Source organism: Balearica regulorum, chromosome 2, assembly GCF_011004875.1.
Source record: "Balearica regulorum gibbericeps isolate bBalReg1 chromosome 2, bBalReg1.pri, whole genome shotgun sequence".
NCBI lineage: Eukaryota > Metazoa > Chordata > Aves > Gruiformes > Gruidae > Balearica > Balearica regulorum.
Genome location: NC_046185.1, coordinates 43,604,663 through 43,627,926, shown reverse-complemented (window position 1 = coordinate 43,627,926; position 23,264 = coordinate 43,604,663). Strand labels below are relative to the sequence as shown.

Below are 23,264 nucleotides of genomic sequence, written 5' to 3'. Positions count from 1 at the left end.
AATTTAAGAATAAAGTTGCGGAGTAAAAACGTAGTCAGGTTAGGAATTTTCATTATGCCTATGGCACAAGAATACACATAACAAACCAGAAGAGTGCATTTCTATGCCAGCCTTTCCAAATCATGTTTGAAGTAACTCTACATTGCAGCCTGCGGCTTACTTGCAGCAACATTTGAGCCAGTTTATATATAAGGAGGCAGTCTAATCAAGAAAATACCGAGGAAAGGGGTTTTTTTTCCCTGCGTACAGCTCCATGATGCAGCAAGGAGAGTGTTCCAGGCACCTCTCCACTATATTGCATTCAGGTGTGCAGCACCACCACCACCAATTTCTGGAGGGATCATGAGAAGCTGGAACAAAATCTCTACATTGAAATGCATCAAGTCCACTTCTGAATGCAGTCAAGTAACCCTGTAAAATCCCTTCAGCTTTGAAACACAAGATACTAGACCTTTAGCTTATCATGCTCCTGAATTAAAACTGCTACCTGAATGACAGACCATTCATGCCTAGCAGAATTTGAGCCTGGACACAGAGGACCCTTATTTTTCATTTGCTTATGCAGATGCAATGATGTGGTACCAGAAGTCTTCCAGTGTGCACAGTAAGGAAAAAAAACCAACACCCCACACATAAACCTAAAACCGTGTTTTGGAAAGCATTCATGTGCTTTAAAAAAAAAATACACAGAGTACTAAAAGGCACAAGTAAAGGAAGGAAACCTAGTGTTTTAAAGTGGATTCATGTCATGGAGGTTCTCTATGACTTGTACAGTTGTATGTGTTTTTTGCAGTAGTTAAACAATAGCTGAATAACACATCTGTGAACAAAATAATACCAGACATAGAAATTTCTATATTATACACTTGAAAACCACCATTCCAGGGAGACTGACTGAATCCACAAGGATCGGAAAAGTGCACTTTACCTGTATACTTGAGAAGACAATACTGTCTGAGTTTGCCCAGACTGCAGTTTAGCAAGATGGGTCTTCAGCAGCAATACCAAAAAGAAACCCAGCAAAAAAGCCAAGCCAAACAAAAATAAAAACAAAAACAAAACAACCAACCATACCCAAACCAAAAATGAATAAACCCACAAGAGCCTCCTCCTTCAGCTGCACCAAGTAACCTGTTTCCACAGCCATGCAGTGAATCAGTCAGATTAAAAACATCAAGCCTGACATTTTTCTTGAAAATAGGCCAGCTCACGGTTCAAGTCACAGCACAGCCCAAAAACACAGTTGCCCTGACCACACCTAAGGGCAAACAGCATGACTTGCCTGGAATTCCTTGTGCCAGTACTGCCACCACAGCACAACGCAAGTCAGGTATGTGGTTTTGCAGTTTGAGCCACTGATTTGATTCTACTATACCATGCCAGCATAAACGTATGCAGTGAAGAACAATTCATAGTTGTGCAGTTTCCTCCCTCTTAAAACCATAATACAAGTTTTAGTGATGGAAACAATGGTCTCCATTAGGAATTTGCAGTTACACAACCCTGGTTTTTGCCCAACAAGGAAAAACAACTACTGAGATGAAATGGCCAGTTCTCACCACAGATGACAGAAGAACATTAAGAATTCCAGAAAAGTCACTCCACATACACCAGCAGCATCCAGTGGCTCAAAGCACAGCAGATATCGTACAGTGCACATGGTAGTACTGGGCTTGCCTGAGATGGTCTTAATTTTCTTCATATCAGCCCATATGGTGCTGTGTTTTACACTGGTGACCAAAGCAGCATTGACAACATGCCAGTGTTTTAGCTGTTGCAGAGCAGTGCTTGCAGGATATCAAGTCTCCCAGAAATATCAATTTCAATAAACAATGTAACTTTTCTTTCTAAAAGTTTTCTTTCTTTCTAAAATGTAGTAATCAAGTGAAGCTTATATTAAGATTACTCATCTAGACTGCAAAACTTTCCAGTCCAGGCAATAGTTTAGCTTCAAACTCCAAAATCTCCTAAAGAAAAATAAACCCAGCATTTTTCTCTACCATCCTCAGAGATAGGTACATGTAAAACTTACCATATGCACAGTGAAAAGATCTTGTCGATTCAACATTGGCAAAAAATAGGACCACGCAGTGTTTTTACCACGTTTTGCATAATCAAAGAAGATACAAACGCGTTGATGATTTTCCTGTAAAAGTTGGGAGAGGGGAAAAGATGAGAGACTTATAAAAACACTCGACATAAAGCAGTTATTTGCTTCTCATTATGTTGGCATACATTATCAGAGTGTATCCTGGCTTGTAATAGCCCATGGAAATTTTGCAGTTTCACAGTTACTTGTGGATACAGTTCATTTCAGCACTCCAACGTTAAGGTTAGAGATTTGGGGCAGGGGTGTGGAAACAAATTTTGAAACCCTAGTTATATTTCAGTATTCCAACACCCGCTTGAGTAAAAACAGATGTATCCTTTTGATTAAGCAATCAGAATGAGAGAAATGAGAGACTAACTAAATACTGTCATTTTCCAGAACAACACTACTCTTCATCCAATCAGTTACGCTTGAATAAAGTCCATACAAAGTTTTCCACATATTGCTACTTCCACACAAAAGCCCGTTGTTCAACTTGGCTGCGTGTGCTACAAGTGAAACTTCAGAGACATAAGCTAGCCCTGCCTCTCCATTCCTCTCAATGGGAAGCGAGCTCTTCTCTCCCGGGTGAGGCTGCAGCTTGTTCAGCTGTTACCTCAGGCAACCTGCATACCTAGGAGAGGACATTGCCACCACAAGTCTGTTCTCCAGGGCTTCTAGGCTGAACCACAAGAGACCACAAGCACCTGAACCTGGGCACCATGTACAGTTTCTTCAAGCATTTCACCTAATAACCACTGTGAAAAGCAGTTATTACGGTTCTCCTTAAAGCAGGCCAGAGAGAGGCCATGCAAGCCTGAAGGAGAAAGAGGAGCTCTGCTGTTTCCTAAAGCCTAGAATATAGACAATCTTCCAGAAAATCAAATACCTAGATTCTTGCTTTTCCTCTGTGTTTCTATACACTTTCTAGCCTGGTGGATAGTAAGCTTTCCTTCAAAACAAATGTCTCCCTACTGAAGTCAAGTCACTGCCACCAAGTATACAACTCCTATCAAGGAAGGTAAAACTGTTTGAAATGCTGCAATTGGGAAACTCGCATGAGAAGAGTATCTTAGTCTCCACTAGCCAATAAACTTAATTTTCAAACTCCCCTAGCTGAAGGGCTTTCCTCCATCAATTCAGCACCCTATTATTAACTCTATGGACCAAGAATCAGCTAGGCAAGCCTGCCTGTTGGAGTATGATCCATTACAAACAAAATGACATCAGTGTATCCATGACCCAAACACTGACATGGTACTAAGCATCAGAGTTGCAAACAGCCCTTCCTTTCAAGTATAAAAGTTATTGCACCACACGGGGGCTGCAAACTGCTGTCCTGCTCACTGACTGGGGAAGGTCAGGTGTCACTGGTTATCTGACAGTCATAACCCTTACAGTGATTAATGCTTTATATGGCATGTGTCAAAAAGCACTCAAAAACCCTCTCAAAATTTGCTGTGCAAACTATGATATAAATAAAAAAAGAGTAAGATCTCAAGAACATGGTGCCTTGGTGGAGAGCCTTCACCTCTGTGAGGACTAGTTTGATGAAAAATGGCAGTTTGATCAAATAAATCGCTGTTAGTGTCTACAGTTGTGCTACACAGTCTTGCTAAGAAGATCAAAAATAACAAGATCAATGAGTTCAGTTTACAACATAACTAAGGAGGAGACAGACAGGTCTGGAAGCAAGAAAGCTGAAATAGCTTTGACATGCTGTCAATCAGAACACTAGTCTGGTTTGCTGTTAAGGTGTGGGGTAAAGACAGGAGGGAGGGAGTGGAGAACTGCCTACAGCCCTGAAATATGTAGTGCAGCACCTTTTTAAGCAGCTACTGACTACACTGACAAAAAGGAAATTCTGAAGCTCTCACATCAATAGTTGAATTATTTAGCATCTGTCATTTCTGAACAAGCATAATGAAGCTCACTTGGGTGGTACTGCAACCTGCACAGGTTCTTAAAGATTTCATAATTAACAGACTGTGCAGTGTGACAGGGTCACTAATCCAGAGAAATTGTTCCAAGTATTTATCATGTGAATAGAATAAGAAATGCTTCCTTAGAGATTTCAGTATGCTAACACTCTCCACCTTCAGAAATACGCAGAATGGTAATATTCTTATAAGGCAATCACCACATTAATTTCACTTCTGCAAACTTCCAAAAAATAAATCTTTCCTAGAATGATGATTAAACCCATCAGTAGAACTGCTGGAACAATCCTAGACACCCAGGTAGGCTTTTGGTGTGCTCAAAACACAATTGGTATGATTTTTACAACCTCATAAGAAAAGCAGAGAAAGATAATAGAAGAACCTCAGACAGTCATTATCAAGACAGACAAAAGCCGGATACTGTTACCTACAATAGTTTCTAGAAGTTTCAGCTTTCAAATACTATTTGTTCATCACATTAAACTGTAGTGAACATCCTTGCTCAAAACTATTTTACTGTAAGAGTCAGTGGCATCATGACAGGCCACATCCTTGTTTCTCATTTAAAATCTTTGCATGTACTGAATTAAGACTACTCAGGCAAAGACAGGAGACTTCATATCCACTATCGTGGATTCTTCTGTCCATGCAGTCTGCAGAGACCCTGCACTAAACTCTGAGTTCAATGCCCAATATGCTGCTTTCTGACAAGAATCTTACACCTTGAAAGTGTGCAGCCAAGGGTCCACAAGGCATCACTGACAGCATGTTCTACCATCTGAACATGACCGAAAGACAACAGAAATCCTGTTTTCAGCCTTGCCTAGTGGAGGCATGGAGGGTTAGGAAGCCTGGGATGATGCCATGAAGATGCCTGCACACAAGCCCTCTTTGCCAGCAGCAAGATATCCCTGAATAATAAAGTCACAACAGAGCATTACAAAAGCCAGTGCAGCCTTGAATAATTTCTAAAGTGAAAAAGGCATCCAATTTCAAACAGAAGCAAATATATACTATGCACCAACTTCTCTATTCTCCTCTATCACTATAAAGCCTGGACAATTTAAAGTCATTATGTTTAACATTAATAATTCCACACATGACACTTCTGTGACAGGCTAAGGCCCCGAATATGGAAATGTCAGTCCATGACCATAAAGTCAAGAAAACATGTTCATCTAGACACATATGACAGAACCAATAGGGCAACTAAGAGATTACTCAAAACCACTTTCTGTGACCACCTAGAACTAATGCAATTGTTCAAGCATAGGCCAGTGAAAGCCTTTGCCTGTGAGGCATTAATTCCACAGCACAGGAGATGATATTGTCACTATTACATATTGTAGCTATAGGCTATGTGCTAATGTCAAAGCACATAAGCAAAACAAGACTTACTAATACAAAAAGTTCCAAAGAAGGGCAAGCGAAACGATTACTTCTGTGGCTACCAACATATCTTACACAAAAAATGAGACCCATTACGCACAAAAGTGGCCATAAGAAACAGAGTTCTCACACACTAAGACAAAGCTTGTCATCAAATGCATAAACCAAAACAAGGCACTCCCGACTCAGTGTTCTTATCAAGGAATGCCACTGAGGCTCCCTTTTGTCTTCTCTGCTGCTTGATGTTTGTATCACACTTGAGAAAGAGTAAATCTAAAGAAAAGAAGAAGAGGGTCAGAGTGACAAAGTTGCAGACCAGCATGAATAAACTGCCGCCGCCACCACTAGCTATTATTCTAGCAGTCAGGGCTCTAATGTGCGGACAGGCACCTGAAAGAATACCATAATCCCCCTGTTATATGTACTGCAGAGAGGTTCAATACTCTGCAGCTTGCCTGTTGGCAATACTGAATACTCAGAGCTGGAATTAGAACTCACATGGTTCACCTCCTAGGGAAATGCCCTAAACCATTAAGCCATCACTAGACACATTTCACTGTAACCTTGTATTAAATATAACATAAAACAGCAGAAGAGAAACTGTCAGACAACCAGATATTCTACTTGAATACCAGGAGAAAACCTCATACAACTCAATCCATCTTGTTACATCATCACTCCGACCACTTTCTCATCGCCTACTAGAGAGCAAAGAAACACAAAAGCAGGATTATTTGACTGAGTAAAGTCTCCTCCTGACTTGTCCAGGTCAGTACAGCAGTCCTGACACCACATTCAATAGCCTACTCTTGTAAGTCACTGTATTCCATAGCTACAAAAAGCTATGTATCTCATTGAATCCGAAGTTGCTGTTCTATAATTGAGCCATGCAGAATTTCAGAACATGTTGTCCTAAACAGTCTAACTTACATTGAAAACATGAAGCTGCAGAAACTACGCCTTCTTCCTGAGGCTGGCCAAATTAACACCTTTGTAGGAAAAGCTTCAAAAACTTCAAGTTAGAAATCATATCTTGTCTACACAAGAGTAAAGGGCTGAGGTCACAAATCATGACTGAACATGAAAGTTTCGCAAACATGGATGAGAGCCAAGAGACAAACGTACAAGTATGTTTTATTTCCAGAATATAAACACATGTATGTACAACTTTAGTGCTAACATTTAACTTCTGAAGACAAGATCTGACAATTTAAAAGAATCTTTTTAATACAGTATGATGATGAACACCTGAAGAGACCTGAATTAGGCTAAGGAAACATTCAAGCACGTATTTAAAGACTGAAAAATAAGGCAGGTTATTGACCTACTTGCAACATATCATCAACCATTGTCAGAATGTACTGAACCGTCTGTTCCTTGGAGATATGAGTCATCAAGTTTATAAATGTTTTAGCACACTAGAAAAATAAGAGAGACATTAAAATTAGTATTAGCAATTGTCTTCATTCCTTTTGATAATATAAAACAGGACTTCATCAATTCACAGTTAAGTCTTACATAAACATTGAGCATCCCAACATCTTATTCAATTGCAATAAAAGATGAATACATTTGGCATTGTATTACAAGAAAATTTTCTGTCACATTGATCATTACCCTTTAAAAATGTTTTATGGCTTTCAAATGAAATAACAAGAACTCACTAGTGAAAAATCAGCAAGGTGCTTTGTTGAAAGACTGATTAGAAAAATCTCCCATCAGCATCCTTTTTTATGCCAGTGAGGAGAAGAACCAAGTAAATTGACAAAGCAGCAACAAACTTAGACACAGTACAAGAAAGTTTCAACAACTTGAGGGAGGGAAGACAGGTCACTCTTACCTGTTCACTTCCTATACCTTATAGGCAAATCTTTGTTCATATTTGAGCTGTTTTCTGCTTCCTGAACAACTCTACAATTTCAGCAACAGATATAATAGGCTGAAATAGTCACAACACTACTTTTTACACACCCTCTTTCCCCTTCACCATATACAACTAAAGTTGAAAGAAAAATGGAACTCTGAACTGCTACACTGTAATTATATAGTGGCATATAATGTTCACCATATATGCTTTTGTCACTATGCAAATTATGGTTCATTACACAGTAGTCACACAATACAATTTTTGGGGAAGAACAGAACAACCTAAAATTAAAGTAGAAAAAAGGCTGGAAAGTTGTGTGTCTTGAGTGCATCTCCTGCTTTTCATCTTCCCCCCTACCCCCCTCAGTCCTCTTGATGCCTGATGTTGCTAGAACCTCAGGCTTGAAGCTAGGATTCAAATATCATTAAAGTGTCTTTGGGCATCTTGCCTGGACTCCATAAGCCACATGGCATGGGTCACCCAGCAACCTTACATCAGCTCTGTCCAATGCAGATGTCTCATATCTTAGCACGTCTAAATGACATTAGACACCTGTGTTTAACTGAATCCACCTTAGCAGTCAGTGGACTCTAGTACATTATAATTGTTCAGCTAACTAAGCTGAAATCTCACTGGTAGTAGCTCTCAACAATAAACTATAAGGAAAAAAGTTCAAAAAACATGGCTCAAGTACAAGTGTGAATAGTTGAGTAAACTAGGATGAGAAAAGACTTGAACTAGCTTGTCCTACAACAGTCCTTCAAAGTCAGATGACATTTAATAAATGTTTAATAGGGTTTTAAAAGAATGTCCAGTGTATATCTAGAAAAAAAAAAGTCATAATAAACAAGTTTTATACTTCTTCCATAACATCTTAACTATATATAGCCAACATTAAAATAGAGTTGGTATGAAAATTTCCTTCTATCCTCTTCCCCAAAAGATACATTAGTAAAAGAAAGGAAAATTACTTGATTGCCTTCTGTTTGCAACAACTCTTGTTTTTCTTCTGGATTTCTTTTCTGTTCAAATCTTTGAATAAATTCACAGTCTTCACCTGAAATCATCTGCCCTCTGAAAAAACAAAGTATGAAACCATAAGCAACATGAACAGTAAGTCATTTCAAACTATACTGGATTTACATGAGAAGACTTGGGTAGTAGGGGGGCTGCAGGGGCAACTGCTATGAAAAGACACCAGAAGCAGCCCTCATGTCAGACAGTCAGTTCTAACCAGCTCCCGGAAGGACCTGCTGCCGGCCAAGGCTGAGCCCATCGGCAATGGTGGCAGCGCCTCTGTGATAACATATTTAAGAAGGGGAAAAAAATGCTGCACAACAGCAGCCGGAGAGAGGAGTGAGAATATGTGAGAGGAACAACTCTGCAGACACCCAGGTCAGTGCAGAAGGAGGGAGAGGAGGTGCTTCAGGCACCAGAGCAGAGATCCCCCTGCAGCCCCTGGAGAAGACCATGGTGAGGCAGGCTGTCCCCCTGCAGCCCATGGAGGTTGATGGCGGAGCAGATGTCCACCTGCAGCCTCTGGAGGACCCCATGCCAGAGCAGGTGGAGATACCCAAAGGAGGCTGTGACCCCATGGGAAGCCCACACTGGAGCAGGCTCCTGGTAGGACCTGTGAAAAGAAGAGCCCACACTGGAGCAGGTTTGCTGGCAGGACTTGTGACCCCATAGGGGACCCACGCTGGAGCAGTCTGTTCCTGAAGGTCTGCACCCCGTGGAAGGGATCCACACTAGAGCAGTTCATGGAAGACTGTCTCCCATGGGAGGGAACCCATGCTGGAGCCAGATAAGAACATGAGAAGGAAAGAACAACAGGGACAACACGTGATGAACTGACCACAACCCCCATCCCCCTGTGCCACTCAGGGTGAGGAGGTAAGAGAAGTCGGGAGTGAAGTTGAGCCTGGGAAGAAACAAGGGGTGGGGGGAAGGTGGTTTTTAGATTTGTTCTTAATTATCTTAATTATCCTACTCTGTTGAATTGGCAATAAATTAATTTAACTTCCCCAAGTAGAGTCTGTTTTGCCCGTGATGGTAATTGCCAAGTGATTTTTCCTGTCCTTATCTTGACCCAAGAACTTTTTGTTGTATTTCTTCCCTTGTTCTTTTGATGGAGGGAGACTATTAAGTGCAGCTTGATGGACACCTGGTGGCCAGCCAAGGTCAACCCACCAAACAAACATTATTTTCTTCAACTTGGTATCTCAGCAGTATCACTTTACATTCTACTGTGGCGTACAGGATTGGTAAAGAGCTCCTTCCTGCAAAAGCTCTCATATACAAAGAATTTAAAACCAATGACAAAATAGATTCTCTAAAGCCTTCCCCATGTGTGGCCCTCTGTTCAACAGCGTTCTCTAAATAATTCTTAAACTTCCAGAGGCTGAACACAACTGCCAGTGTGAAATACACACAGCTAGCACATTATGCCAAAATTATAATACATAAGATGAATAATAGTCTAATATAACCTGAAATATATGCAAAAAAATAAAACTAATTGTTATTTTGAATTTGCTATAAGCACTGAAAAGAATTTTAAGGAGTACAGAGAACTTGGTTCCAAATGTATTGTTAGCTTTCACTAATTATGACATTTCAGCTTTTCCTGGTAGTTTAAAAGCTGATACGCGTGCAAGTTCATCCAAACACACAGCAAGGGGTCTTAATATAGTAAACCACTGTGGACACCTATAAGCTAACAGATCTCTCTTGACCTTCTCTTTAACTTAATATTCAAGGGGTTACTACCATCGGCAGTGCTATTTCAGAAAGCTGTTGACTCAGCTGAAGAGCTGGCAGAATACTGTTGGGGTTTTGTTATAATACAAAACTTACCATCACAACAAGTAACAAACTTGTCAAAATAGTACAGTCAGGTACTTTTCAGGGAAGAAAACTAATTTTAAATCAAGTAGTCCTGAAAACATCCAAGACTTTAATAAGTGACTAGCTTTACTAGTTAATGCCAGAAAATCTTTGGGAAACAAGAAAATTGTGCACATCATCATCAATACAGAAGTCACAGGAGATGAGAGTATTAGACATTGCTCTGTTTCAGTTATTTCCAAGACTCATCTCCTCTTAAATTTCCAGTGAGTCAAATGCCTCTTCCACTTCACAAAGCTATGTAGCACGGAGTCTTTTAATCCATCTTTTCCACATTCCAGCTCAGTTTCCAGATGTTGCATGACTTGAGGTCCCATTAAAATCCTTCTAAACTTACAGGAAATGTTTATTATTATTATTATTTCTTGAAACACAGAAACATAAATAACACCTACAATGTGTTCTTATCTTTGCTCTTACTTAAATTGTGATGAGGCCATCCTCAAGACATAACTGAGCCATCTTTTACCTATTTTCTTTTCAAGCAAAAAATACAAGCAGTCCAGTACCACATGCACTATTCCTGTGCTACCATATGCCTTTTAGACTGACTTGTGTTCTTTCTTGCCTGTTAAGAATGGATTTGAGTAGTTGTTGAAAGATAAGGACAATTCATTAGCCACAAACACTGGACTCAACCCATAACGAGAAGTCTCCCAGGTTTCAATCTATGCTGGCCAAGCCACAGACTCCTAGATGATATTGATATAAAGTAACAAGATGAGCAGTTTGTTTATAAGAGTATTGCCATTAAGGAAGCATTTCAAAGATGACATAAGGTGAATCCTTAATTTTTAGCTTTAATGCTTGAAAAAGCCTCAGTCCAGGAAGAGAGATACTTCTTCATAGCCAGGCTATTAGAAGAGGTCTGCCAATTGTCAAGGGCAAAAAACAAAAGCAAACCCTAACTTCAAAGCTTTTGCTTTCATCCTACCTTAGACGGGAGGAAAAGGGAGGAAAAGGGAGGAAAAGGGAGGAAAAGGGAGGAAAAGGGAGGAAAAGGGAGGAAAAGGGAGGAAAAGGGAGGAAAAGGGAGGAAAAGGGAGGAAAAGGGAGGAAAAGGGAGGAAAAGGGAGGAAAAGGGAGGAAAAGGGAGGAAAAGGGAGGAAAAGGGAGGAAAAGGGAGGAAAAGGGAGGAAAAGGGAGGAAAAGGGAGGAAAAGGGAGGAAAAGGGAGGAAAAGGGAGGAAAAGGGAGGAAAAGGGAGGAAAAGGGAGGAAAAGGGAGGAAAAGGGAGGAAAAGGGAGGAAAAGGGAGGAAAAGGGAGGAAAAGGGAGGAAAAGGGAGGAAAAGGGAGGAAAAGGGAGGAAAAGGGAGGAAAAGGGAGGAAAAGGGAGGAAAAGGGAGGAAAAGGGAGGAAAAGGGAGGAAAAGGGAGGAAAAGGGAGAAAAAAGAAAAAAGAAAAAAGAAAAAAGAAAAAAGAAAAAAGAAAAAAGAAAAAAGAAAAAAGAAAAAAGAAAAAAGAAAAACCAAAAAATAAAAAATAAAAAATAAAAAATAAAAAAGAAAAAATAAAAAAGAAAAAAGAAAAAAAAGAAAAAAAAAAAAAAAAAAAAGAAAAAAAAAGAAAAAAAAAGAAAAAAGAAAAAAGAAAAAAGAAAAAAAAGAAAAAAAAAAAAGAAAAAAAAAGAAAAAAAAAGAAAAAAGAAAAAAAGAAAAAAGGTGTGGGCATTGATGTTACCTAACTGTTGAAGTTAGGGTTTACTCTTTATTGCTTTGTAAGTACCATTCAAAAAGACACTTTCCAACCCAAACAAAACAGTACAAGGGATTTGACAGCTTTGTAAACAAGTTGTTACTATTTTATCAAGGCTCACATACATCTCATTAATAGTTTTAGTAATTTCAAATGCATCCATTTCAATTCATCTCATTTTAAAATTGAAATGACTGATTATGTAGTAAACCTTAGCAACCAGTGGGGGAAAAAAACCCACAAACATACGCACACACAAAAAAAAGAAAATGCAGAGCAGCCTCAGACAGCTGGTACCGGCTACCATGATGCTATTACCACATTTTCCTCATCCCATCTTCAGAGGTGGGAATTTCCCAGCACCTTTAAGCAAGCAATGCAAGTAACCAAAGCTTCCCTCCATCCCTCTTCCTAACAGCCCATTTAATTTCTTGTTTTCCAGGATGTATCTACACAGTATTTTGTCAACAGATAGAAGTCACTCTGACTGAGCTTCAGCTGTCTGGGTATATGAGGTTTAGACCAGGAGTCCTGTAACGACATTTTAAAGCTCTGCATTTGAGATACTAAGGCCTGCCCTTGAAAGCACTAGCTACAGGAGAGTAAAGTGAACCTAGGTAAGATTTAGAAAGCTCAAATTTGTAAGACCATCATTTTTAAAACCTCTTGGTCTCTCACGATGATTCAGAAGCTTGTGATTCCTTCTTTTTATTATGCATTTCCTCCAGCAGCTCTTGTTCCCTTTTTTTGTTTCAATGATTTAACAAAAGTCATTCTGGAGGTTAGGGAGTTTCTTTGTTTGATTTTCAATTTTGCAGTTTTTTGTCAGTTTGTGGGCTGTTTGGTGTTTGTTTGGACGGGGGGGGGGGGTGTTTGTTTTTTGGTTGTTCGGGGTTTTTTTCCCAAAAAGAAAAATCACAAACATTTCACTACACCTGCAGCAGCTATGAAGCTCATATGAACCCATCATGTCAAAGCATCATTTCTTTCATCTACATATCTGCAGTACTTTGCATGTATGGGTATTCATTTGATTCAATTGCTCAACAGTTTCAACATTACAAAATTAAAACAGTAAAACAGGCTGAATGTACTCTACAAGACTGGACCAAATAAAAAAAAAAACCACACCAAAAAAAACCCACACACACATTACAGGTTAGGAAACTTCTAGCTTTCTTTAAAAGCAACTTTTTTTTTTTTTTTTTTTTTTAAAAAGTCCAAGATATTTAACCTGCTTTCGAAGGTTACCCTAGCCCCAGGAAACTAAAATAGATATTTTAACATCAGAATTCACAAACATACATGTAAAGTATTTGAAGACACATGGGAAGCCAAGTACAAATTCACCATCAAGTATCTCACCTAATTAAATATATAGGATCATCAAATGCTGTATATCTAGAAAACGTACAGTGCAGCAAGATGCAAGTTAAACTCTGAAACAAGTTCACTTTTCCACCGAATTCATTTACTACCCTTAGAAAGCAAACCCAAACTTGCTTCAAGCAAGCTAACACACCCTCCAAAGGCAAATGCTGACAGCAACCACACAGTACACAACAGCAACGCACTGTATTTTCAACTAGCAAAGGGCATCAACACTTCTAAACTGCTACAAGTCTCAAGATGCAAAGGCAGAAAAGTCTGTACAGAACTAATGGCCTCAACCGCATTTAGTTTCCAGAAGGTAGGTAAACCTACGTATCACCTTCCACTGTTCCAAGTTTTGCTACTTTCCTCTCCCTCACAGACCCTAGCTGTAATTCAACACAAAGAAAGTGTAAATTTTAGCATTAAAAAAAAAAAAAGATTTTTCCACAGTCTAATTTTGACATGCACAGTGAACACAGTGGCAAACTGGTAATACGCACAGTTTTCATACTTAAGTATTTCACTTCTGTGCCAACAGTATACACAGAAAACATCAGAAGTCAGCAGTTATGTGTTAGCATAGCTTGACATTTATGGTTATAAACTTCAGAGATGGAATAAAAAATATGCCAGTTAATCTTTAGCTTGAACTGACTCTACAAGAGAAGTCAGGCTACTGGAGCCTGGCTGACTATTAGTAAGCCATTTTACTTCCACACTGAAGAACACAGAGAGCAGAAAGGAACTTCAGAAGCCATTCCTGCATGATCCAGACTCCAATGCTGTTGCAGCTGATGAAATCTTTGAAATATCTTTATACACATACAACTGTCACAGCCAGATTAAAAGTAAAAAGAAAAAGAAACTTTGTCAGAATTTCTTGTGAAGTTCTTTAACTCCAACTACATAAACACTATCTGTAGTTTAAGTAGCAAAAGTTATGTCATGCCCGAGTTGAGCGTGTTAACTTAGGGAAAACAAACATAAAAATCCTTCCTCTAACGTAAATAGGTCTGAAAACTTGAAGTACACCTCCATGCGTTTATATGCAAGCTTACCACACTAAATGCACAGACTGCCAGAACAGGAGCTCAGAAGAAAGCAAGAGAAGCATCCTTCAAAATCATCAGCACCCCATCTTCCTTCTACTCTACAGACCAGAATAAACCACTCTGGCCTGTCTCTAACAAGTGCATTAGAAGCAAGCAGTTTCCAGTCATTAATAAGGTACTTCATTCCAGAAATGAATCAAAATAGCTGCACTTTTCTACAAATCCCTTAACACACCAGCCGCAAAGATACCATCAAGTCCAAACCTGGCTGTTGTAAAAGGGACATGTCCAAAAAAACAGATATAATTTTATTTCATCTTTACAAGCACCAAAAGTTCTGCTGATATTTTCCAATAACTATGATAAGCAAACTCCTCAGCCAAGGAACTACAGTTATCTTCACAATGCTCCACAGTCCCTCTGGCACCACTTAAGTTCATCCTTGAAGCTACCTTAGCCAGACATCCAGGCTATTATCAGTAAATACAAGACAGAAAGATTACATTTATTTCAGAGCAATAACAAATAGGACACACTGTCACTGACATACAGAGGTCACCAAGCATTGAACAGTCTCACAACAGGATCACAAACACTAGCCAGATGCACTACAGTAGCCTCCAAAACCTGGCTAACTCATCACAGAGAAGAAAATAATTAGTACATTCTAGATTCCAGAAGAAAACAAAGTCAAATTCTACATCTAGAATCTGAAAAAGAATGATCAACCCTGCCTGCTGATCAAAAGAAGTTACATAGAAAGTTGCTGACATATATAAACAAAACTCGCCCATCCTTATTCAGCATCAGAGAGAGAAAACCCCAAGAATGAAGTCAAATTAGAAATGGTAGACCACATAAAGCACAGTCAAGCAATTAATACTACACATGCATTCAAAATACAGCTCTTTGCCAAACATAACCATCCACTACACTAACAAAAGCAATAGATGAATCTCACCATCCTTATAGTCTGAACCACTAGAGAGGCAGTGACGACTAACCCATGAACACTTAGATTGACAGTGAACAATCGCACTCTCACTTTCATCTCAAATACCTGTGAACTAGCTGTTCATTTGCCACTAGGACAGCACAGGAACAGCTGCTAGGCTTCCCCAGGACAGGCTTCCTATCAGATGGATAACAGGACACACAGTAACAGCAAAAGCCATTTAGGCTGTTTGACAAGTGCTTGGTAGCTGCCACTGTCAAGTTACCACGCCAACCTCGCTTTTTGCCGGCAAAGTCATTGTAATGTCACACTGCAAACTGAACAAGGAACTAATCCATCTGAAAAGATAGCCAAGAAAAATGAAGTTTCCTCAGCAGATCAGTTTCTTAATCTAGTTGACCATGCTGATATACAACCACAAAGAGAAAAAATAACACAACTGAATAAATGGAATAGGCAAGACTGAGCTACATAGCACAGAACAAAGCAGGTAGTCTACTTAATGAGATTCTACCACGTTAGCATTCATCAGCTTGCATATGTACGGTTTCGCAAACTTATTTTAATATATAACATATATTTATTTATCGCAGCTATCTGGAAAAAAATATCTTTTGCAAAGTGCTGTAACGTTGATAATCACTAAGCATCACCAGCACAACTTGTATCTCTAGAACTATCAAGATTTCTGCCACTTCAGTTACAAAGCAACGAACACTGAAGTAATTTGCTATTATACACGGACCCTCAACAGATAATACTGATTTATACTTTGCCAATATTCTTCACAGGTACCTGTCATGAGGAACACAGGGATGCAAGAATCCTGCATTTCACTTCAGACTACAGAAGACTAGTAAAAGTCTGTTTCTTCTCCCTGTTCCCTACCTCATGCAAAAATCTATTTTCCTCAGTTTGTCCCTATATGCTCTCGAGACAATGTTTCTCTCACTAGTCCCAGTACCATTACATACCTTCCAAAGTAAACTCTGAGCTTATCTGAAATAGTAGCACAGCTCTCCCCACACTGAAGTATTTGTTTCAGCCTACTCCCTGATTTATTCGTTTCAATTGCTCTCCAGCACTATTCTTCCTTTAGTTGAGGTACCACTTATTTTCCTGGACTACCAGTCCAGTTTTTCTAGTACAATTTGTATTCATACATAAGGCACTTCAGCAATAGCGATAACACACCTACATGTAAGACAACTCTTACTGTAAACTTCTCTTGCATCAATACTCATCCAATAAGGCTAAAATTGAGGATGGTGTTTGAATGATGAGAAAAAAATGGACAGTTTTACCACACATTTGTGCAAGCTTCTATTATTTGTTATTACGGTGTTCAGGTCACAAAATTAGAGTTCCCTTTCTGGTAATAAGTCATAAGAAAATTTTCCCCAACCCTTTCCATTTAATGTAGACTTTTTTTCCAACTACTTCTATGGGACCAAGACAGAATGTTCCTCACTGCAACCTAATGTCCCAATGTAACCCAAAATCTCAAAAAGTCTAACACTTAAGAGGGAAGGGGGGAAAAAAATGTTCAAAGTCTTTACTTACTGGAGATATGACTGCCAGTTTACTTTGTTCGCCCGAACTTCAGCAGCTTTGGCAGCAATGATGTTTGTTGGGACAGCAGCATCTACAGCACCTCGGATATCCATCTTAATTGATAGTTAAAACGTACCTAGAAATGCAAGTCAGATTTGAGACCTCTTATTAAAGTATTAAAGAGCAGAGTATCTGTCTGATATTTTAAAGAGAAAAAAAAAAAGGAAAATCTGTTTTCAGGTGCCCCTTCCCTAAAACTGTACTTTCTGAGTAATCAGTTTTACACAGCATCTAAAAGATGACTTCCCCGAAACAAACAAAATAAGCCGTATCTACACACTGAAGTGCAACCAATCACGAGTTTGCTAAAATAGAAGATTTATACCATTACTAAATAACTCCCAGTCCTGTAAATTTTCAAACAATCAAATGATGTTAATTGAATAAAGACTACTTTTCTGCAATCCCCAAGTAGCCCTACAGATAACAGAAGCTGTCTTCCTTCCAAGTTAGGACTGACAATAAGGGTTAAATTCAGTGCACATCACCCCTCCCCCAACATATTAGGGCTGACTTAGTTCAGGCATTTGTCTAAGAGTATTTAGACATAGGAAACACATGAACCACAACTTCAGAAAGAAAAAAAAATTATGTAAACTAAAAAACATGTTACATAGACTAACAAGAAAATTAAAATCATCACTATACAAAAAGGAAACAGAAATATAAGTACAAACAGAAGCTCTTCATTGGGACATTACCATTGGCAGTGACCTTCACCACTTCTCCTTTCTCCTTCCTTTATGGTTTAATCTCCACCTGACTTTGATGCCAAAACAAGAAGTGTGTTTGCAAGGGCTTGAGACCCAGCTGGAGCAGGAATTCCTTACAACCCAAACCGCATCAAACCTCTCCACGCAGTACACTTCTGGACTTTGTTGCCTCCCTTTACAGATGCAAGCAGGACCAAACCAGCACATTCTGCCCCATCCCTAACAAATACACCTTGTTCCTATGATTGAATGAAAATATGATTCTAACAAAAGCAAAAAAAAAAAAACAAACCCAAAAAAAGGCACTACTCTGAACAAATGGAGCAGCAGAACTGTCCTCCCTTTGAAACTACTTCTGTGAGCAGACACCCACAAAGACGCCACTGTTTACTATGCCCTTCAACGACCACGGAACGTTTCCGAGCTCTTACACGACCCCGGCAAAGGCATTTAAGCACTCCTCGAGCCGCAGAGGAGGGCAGGGCCGGTACCAGCGGCTTCAGGCCCACGCGAGCTACAGAGAAGCCAAAGAAGCCGAGAGGCACCTGGGGCAAAGGGGGGAGGAAGACTCCTGGCCCCTGTCCTACCTACGCTCCCTGTGCTCCTGGGGGGACCCCGGGCCGCCCAAGCCCTCAGGAAAGCCGCGGCGCCAGGCGGAGCCCTTCGCACCGCCCCCGGGCCTGCCATAGCCGCCGTGAGAGGCCGTGCGGCAGCACGCTCCCAGCCCAGGACCCCCCAGCCGCCCGCCCCCCGTGCCGGGCAGGGCCCGGGACAGTTCTCACTCACCCCACGGGCACGTCGGCGGGTAAGGGCTGCGGGACGGAGAAAGCCGCGGCCGCCCCTCGGCAGGCCCGAGGAGCCCGCGCACCCAAAGGGCCCCAACCCTCCGCTCCGCCACCCTCCGCAGCGATCCCACAGCCACCGCCGTCATGTGACGCCGCTCACCTGACCGCGATGGCGGCCTCCGAGGGACAACTCACCCCGAGCACGCCCCGCCACCGCCCTGAGCCGAGCGGTGGGCGGGGCTCGCGCACGGCCCCACCCGGCGGCCGTTAGAGCGGGAGACCCAGCACCCCCGCCCCCGAATAGAGCTGTGGCCGGCGGTATGAGTCGTGTGCCTGCGTGGCTGTACGTATTTAGAACACATATTTATATGGACACATATGTAAGTATATGATTTTATATAGGGTACCGAGGAGACCAACAGGAGAATACAGGGTGTAGGTGCCCACCAGTGCTGCTTGCTGCCGAAAAACGTCTCCGCGTTGGCACGGAGCACTCCAGGCTGGCAGGGAAGGGCTGAGGCTCCCCTCGGTGCTGGCCCTCGGGGCCGGCTCCTCCGCGCCCCCCGGAGAAGCCCCCGCCGCTCTCCCCCCGCGCCCCGCCAGGACGATGGGCCGCCGAGCTGGGGAGTGAGCCCGGGAAGGGGGAATGGCCGCGGGGATAGCGGGCGGTGCCCCTGGCGCTCCGCTGTTTTGTTTTTTTTTTCCAGTACCCTGCGTTTTCTTGCTTTCTGCTTCTCATGCTGCGATGGCGCCAGCTTACCCTTTCCTACAGCTGGAAAGCCGGCGGGCGTGCCTGTGCCCCCGCTGCTGGCAGGGAGGTCTGGCTGTGCTGCGCGGCGCTGCAGCGGGTCTCACAGCCCGGTGCCTCACGGTTCTCCCTCGCCGCCTGAGCTGCGCCGGGTTGTGCGCCGGGTGTTTCCTTCTTCCCAAGAGAGAGCACCCTGCACAACTTCTTCCTTTTAAAAGAAACCTCAGCCTGTATATATCGGGCTTTGTCTCTACAAGCGAAAGGAGCAGGAAACTTTTCAGACCGAAATCCCGAAGTATTTCAGAAACCACAGGCTTAAATTCCCATGTTTCTGAGGAAAAAAACTCTCTTCGGCTGCTGAGTGAAATTTTCCAGTCATACTGTGATGAAGTGCACAGACATAACCACTCCTAGTCAGAAATGATCCTGAAGAGTAATTCTGCTAACATATGAGGAGGAAAGGCAGAGAAGAGAGAAATAGGTCAGAGAGTTTTGTGTGTGAGCAGATCAAGACAGCTGATACAGAGCCGTATCTACAGAGCTGTAGAGATGTCTACAGTTAACGACTCATTTTGCTCCAGTATCTATATTTTCCATTTAGGGGACACACTGTTCTTTAAATTATACCTGGCCATTACCTCTATTAGTGCTTTTTAACTCAAGGAGGATCTTCATTACTGTGCCACTGATTAATTATATTTCCACCTTAAGATTTTGTTTTCCTTTTAAATCAATCTTTCTTTAATACCACAGTAAAACTCTTGATTTCTTGATAACATGACAAACTGAGCTTAAATCCCTGGCGTAGTTCAAGCAACAGCATTGGCGTTTCTTTATGCTTTAGCAGAAGAAAGCTCTCTAAGCCATGTGCTGTCTAGTCTGTAATAAACACGTCCATTAATGTGATTCTGCGGATTACGCAGCGCATGGGGCTTTGAGGTTTAATCTAACACGTTTGTGTTCTTGCAGGTTGCTTACTTACGTACATTGGTAAGAAACGCTTGCACAACTCCTGATCTCTAGCATATAAATCTCCACACAATCTTGAATAGAAATCTGTTGTTTTGAAAGCTTATTTGAATCTGATTTTTATTTCAGGGCTGAGACACAGAATTAGGCCTTATTTTAACCAGTTCCTCTTTTACGAGTGTTTGTCACTTCTGTCCTGTGTCAATCTGCGTTTCTTCTGCTCTGCCTTTTTATGGCATGTCTCACTTCCCGCTCTTCTTTTGTGTTCTGGCATCAAGCACTTGGAATAAACATATTCACGTTTTCCACAGTCATTTCAAACCATGTTACCATTGATGATACATATGACTCTCCCCGTTTTATAAAGAAACCAAAGCACAAAGAGTTTACAAGATAATCTGAACAAGGGGTGAAGCTTTCTAAATGGGAGTTGCAGAAGGAAGGTGTTAAAGGCCTATACAGTGATCCTATAAGTTACCATTCAGCCCTTATCTAAGCTGGAGGCATGTCAGGCTTTCCTGTGAAACTTAGTCACTTGTCCACAATGATATTTCTGCCTAAACCCCAAAATGTCCCAGCACTGAAAACACTGATAACTTGGTGCCTTCTCTTACCTAAGCCAGACATGGTATTCTTCCACTTTTGCCCTTCAAAGCTCAGTCCAAAAGCTGTTCTCAGAGTTTAGTAAACCCATGGAAGCTGGATCAGCGCCTCTGAAAGTGCAGTTCCAGCTACCAGTTTAAAGACACAGAGTTGCTCTCCATCCTGTGCCCATCTATATATCTAGCAGAGTAACAGCCCAATACTTGCCTAGGCATGCAAAGCCATTTCTTCTGCTGGGGATCCCCTATTTCCAGGAAATTATCTTCTCTAGAAGTGTGATTCTGTCACTTCTAGTCCTCACTTCCAGTATTGTTCAGTACTTGCTAGTACACAGTGTTCCTGTGAGAAAAATAAATTCATGGTTTCAATTTGGTGCCCAGTGTGATCTCTTATTTGGAGGTCCTCATTTGCATTAGGTCATCAGTGAGTCTGGTTTTTTTTTGGTAGTGGACTGGTTTTTTGCCTAATTGCACAACCTGCAAGAGTCTAGCACCATCCATTCAGTCTGGCTAAAAGAAGACAGATTACTATTTGCAATCGAAATTTCGATGCTACAGCAACATGGTCATTTTTCTATAGAAAAGAAGTTTGAAAAGCTGTGATTTAGCATGTTGACTTTGTCATGAATGGCAGACTCTGGCTTTATTATTCATTTCATAGGCTGTTGAGAGGCTAAAGTAAAAAATACTGTCCTGTAACTTTTTTGTAACCTTGGAGTAAGGCGTAGTGGCTGAAAGTATGCATCTACTGAATTAGCAGAAAGAGAAATGCAAAGAGAGGAACTTAAGACATACATACATACATACTTAATAGTAATTAATTGCATTGATATTTTAACACCAGTTCCAGGGGGCATTTAAGGAACTACCAAACAGTAAACATGACATTATGTCAGTCGAGTTAACAGTCTCTAGCAGACAAATCAAATTAGTGAACACAATGTATCATATTAGAGAATGCAAACAATATATTGCTCCTGAATATACCTGTATAATAATATACTTAATTTACGTATTTTTTCTGCAGCATGTAAGGGAATAAATGCAAAGCATTAGCAAGAAGTCACCACAGCTCTTTAAGGGACAGTAATGTCTCACACCTCTGCTGGAGTTCTTAGTGTGTGTGGACAAGAAATGTTTGAGAAAGGAGGTAAATAGTGTAGTGAAAACTTTGCCGAGGATAGTGCTGCTCCTTTGACAAGCTCACAGTTGCACTGTGAACCCCCTTGCCATGGGATGGTGGGTACGCTGCAGATTTACATGCGCTCTTACCCTGCCTGCCAAATGCTTGGGCACATCTGAAAATTTTCATTCAGTGTGAGTCCCATAAGGCCCTCTCTGTGTTAAGGAACTTGATTGCGTTGCAAGGAGAGGCTTTGAGAAACCCAGTATATAGTCATTACAGGAACCTGTCTCGTGTGTGCCTGTTGTCACTATGACAGCAAGAGGCGATCCTCAGCAACCAGTATAAACCCATCAGTTTGAGACACCACCTCATATTGCCTTCTTCATGCTGGTTGATTCTTTGAACTGGATCTTGCTAAGGGTTATGATTGCAAAAGCACTATGCTCCAACTTTTTGGTAAACATGTATCCTTGAGGATTCAGGTGCTGCAAAACAATTCTCATTTAGCTAATTTTGGTCACATCAGTGCTTGTCCCTTAACTCCTGGCAGCGCAGCTTCACTTGAAGTTGTTATATTTACATGACTTTATTGATGTGTGAAACAGAAAAAAAATGAAATGCATATCAGCATGCAGAAATAAAAGTCATCAATTGCCTGGGTCACAAAGAGTAAAAATGTTCAATAGTTTAATACTAGAAAAATGAATGCAGATGAGTCATCCTCACAGTAAGACTACAGACAGTTGGATCGTGAGAGTATTTTTCTGTTCTCCTTTCCTTCTTGTAATAAGAACAATGTATCATTTTCTCGTATATTCTGCAAATTACAGAAGTGTTTTGCACACCTGCCGTTTAACCTTTCAGCATTCTGAACATCACCTGGCCGTCTTCTACATGTCTGTACAAGCTTTTAATGTGTACAAGAAACAGCTTGGAAAGTTTATCTGAGCAAAACATACTCAAAAGGTCAGGAAAAGTGAACACTTTTCTAATTCGCAAAATATTCTTCACACATGAAAAAATAAAAAATGGCAAAATTTGTAAAGGAGGACATTGTTAAAGTGATACCTATACACTAGAAAAACACGGAGACTAGCCTCACCTTTAAGCACTACCATTCCTAAACCAAGTACCTCATTCTACCCTAAGGTTATTCATCCAGGGATTCAGAAGAGATCTTCCGGGTCCTCAAGCTCCTACTTTCCCAAGGCTTAAAACCCATCCACCAGGGCAATGTGGAAAGGAGGAGCATGTACGTCGCATGACAAAGGATGGCTGTGAGCCATAGGCATGGGCTTCTTAGCGTGACTTCTTTCAGCCTGAAGTCCCCATGAGTGCATTGCAAGATTAGGACATGTTTCTTCTACCACAGAACTAAGCGTCAGGTGCACTTGGCCAGCTGACCCTAAATTAAACCTGTTAATTTTTGGCAAAGGGGA

General features: G+C 41.0%; 1 protein-coding gene across 3 annotated transcripts in view; it reads right to left on the bottom strand.

Moving 5' to 3' along the window:
* ATP6V1H (ATPase H+ transporting V1 subunit H) overlaps positions 1 to 18,578 on the bottom strand; it is a 48,085-nt gene extending 29,507 nt beyond the window's left edge. The window contains exons 1-6 of one of the 3 annotated variants that reach the window (XM_075744100.1): positions 18,382 to 18,534; positions 17,584 to 17,645; positions 16,832 to 16,958; positions 8,257 to 8,359; positions 6,747 to 6,836; positions 2,033 to 2,146 (exon numbers count right to left, since the gene is read on the bottom strand). In XM_075744100.1, the coding sequence (XP_075600215.1) occupies positions 2,033 to 2,146; positions 6,747 to 6,836; positions 8,257 to 8,359; positions 16,832 to 16,935 (411 nt within the window). In that variant the 5' untranslated portion in view covers positions 16,936 to 16,958; positions 17,584 to 17,645; positions 18,382 to 18,534. Of the gene's footprint in view, positions 1 to 2,032; positions 2,147 to 6,746; positions 6,837 to 8,256; positions 8,360 to 16,831; positions 16,959 to 17,583; positions 17,646 to 18,381 lie in introns of all 3 variants that reach the window. The other 2 variants (XM_075744099.1, XM_075744101.1) reach the window with 2 other exon arrangements.
* Between the last annotated feature and the right edge of the window lie 4,686 nt (positions 18,579 to 23,264).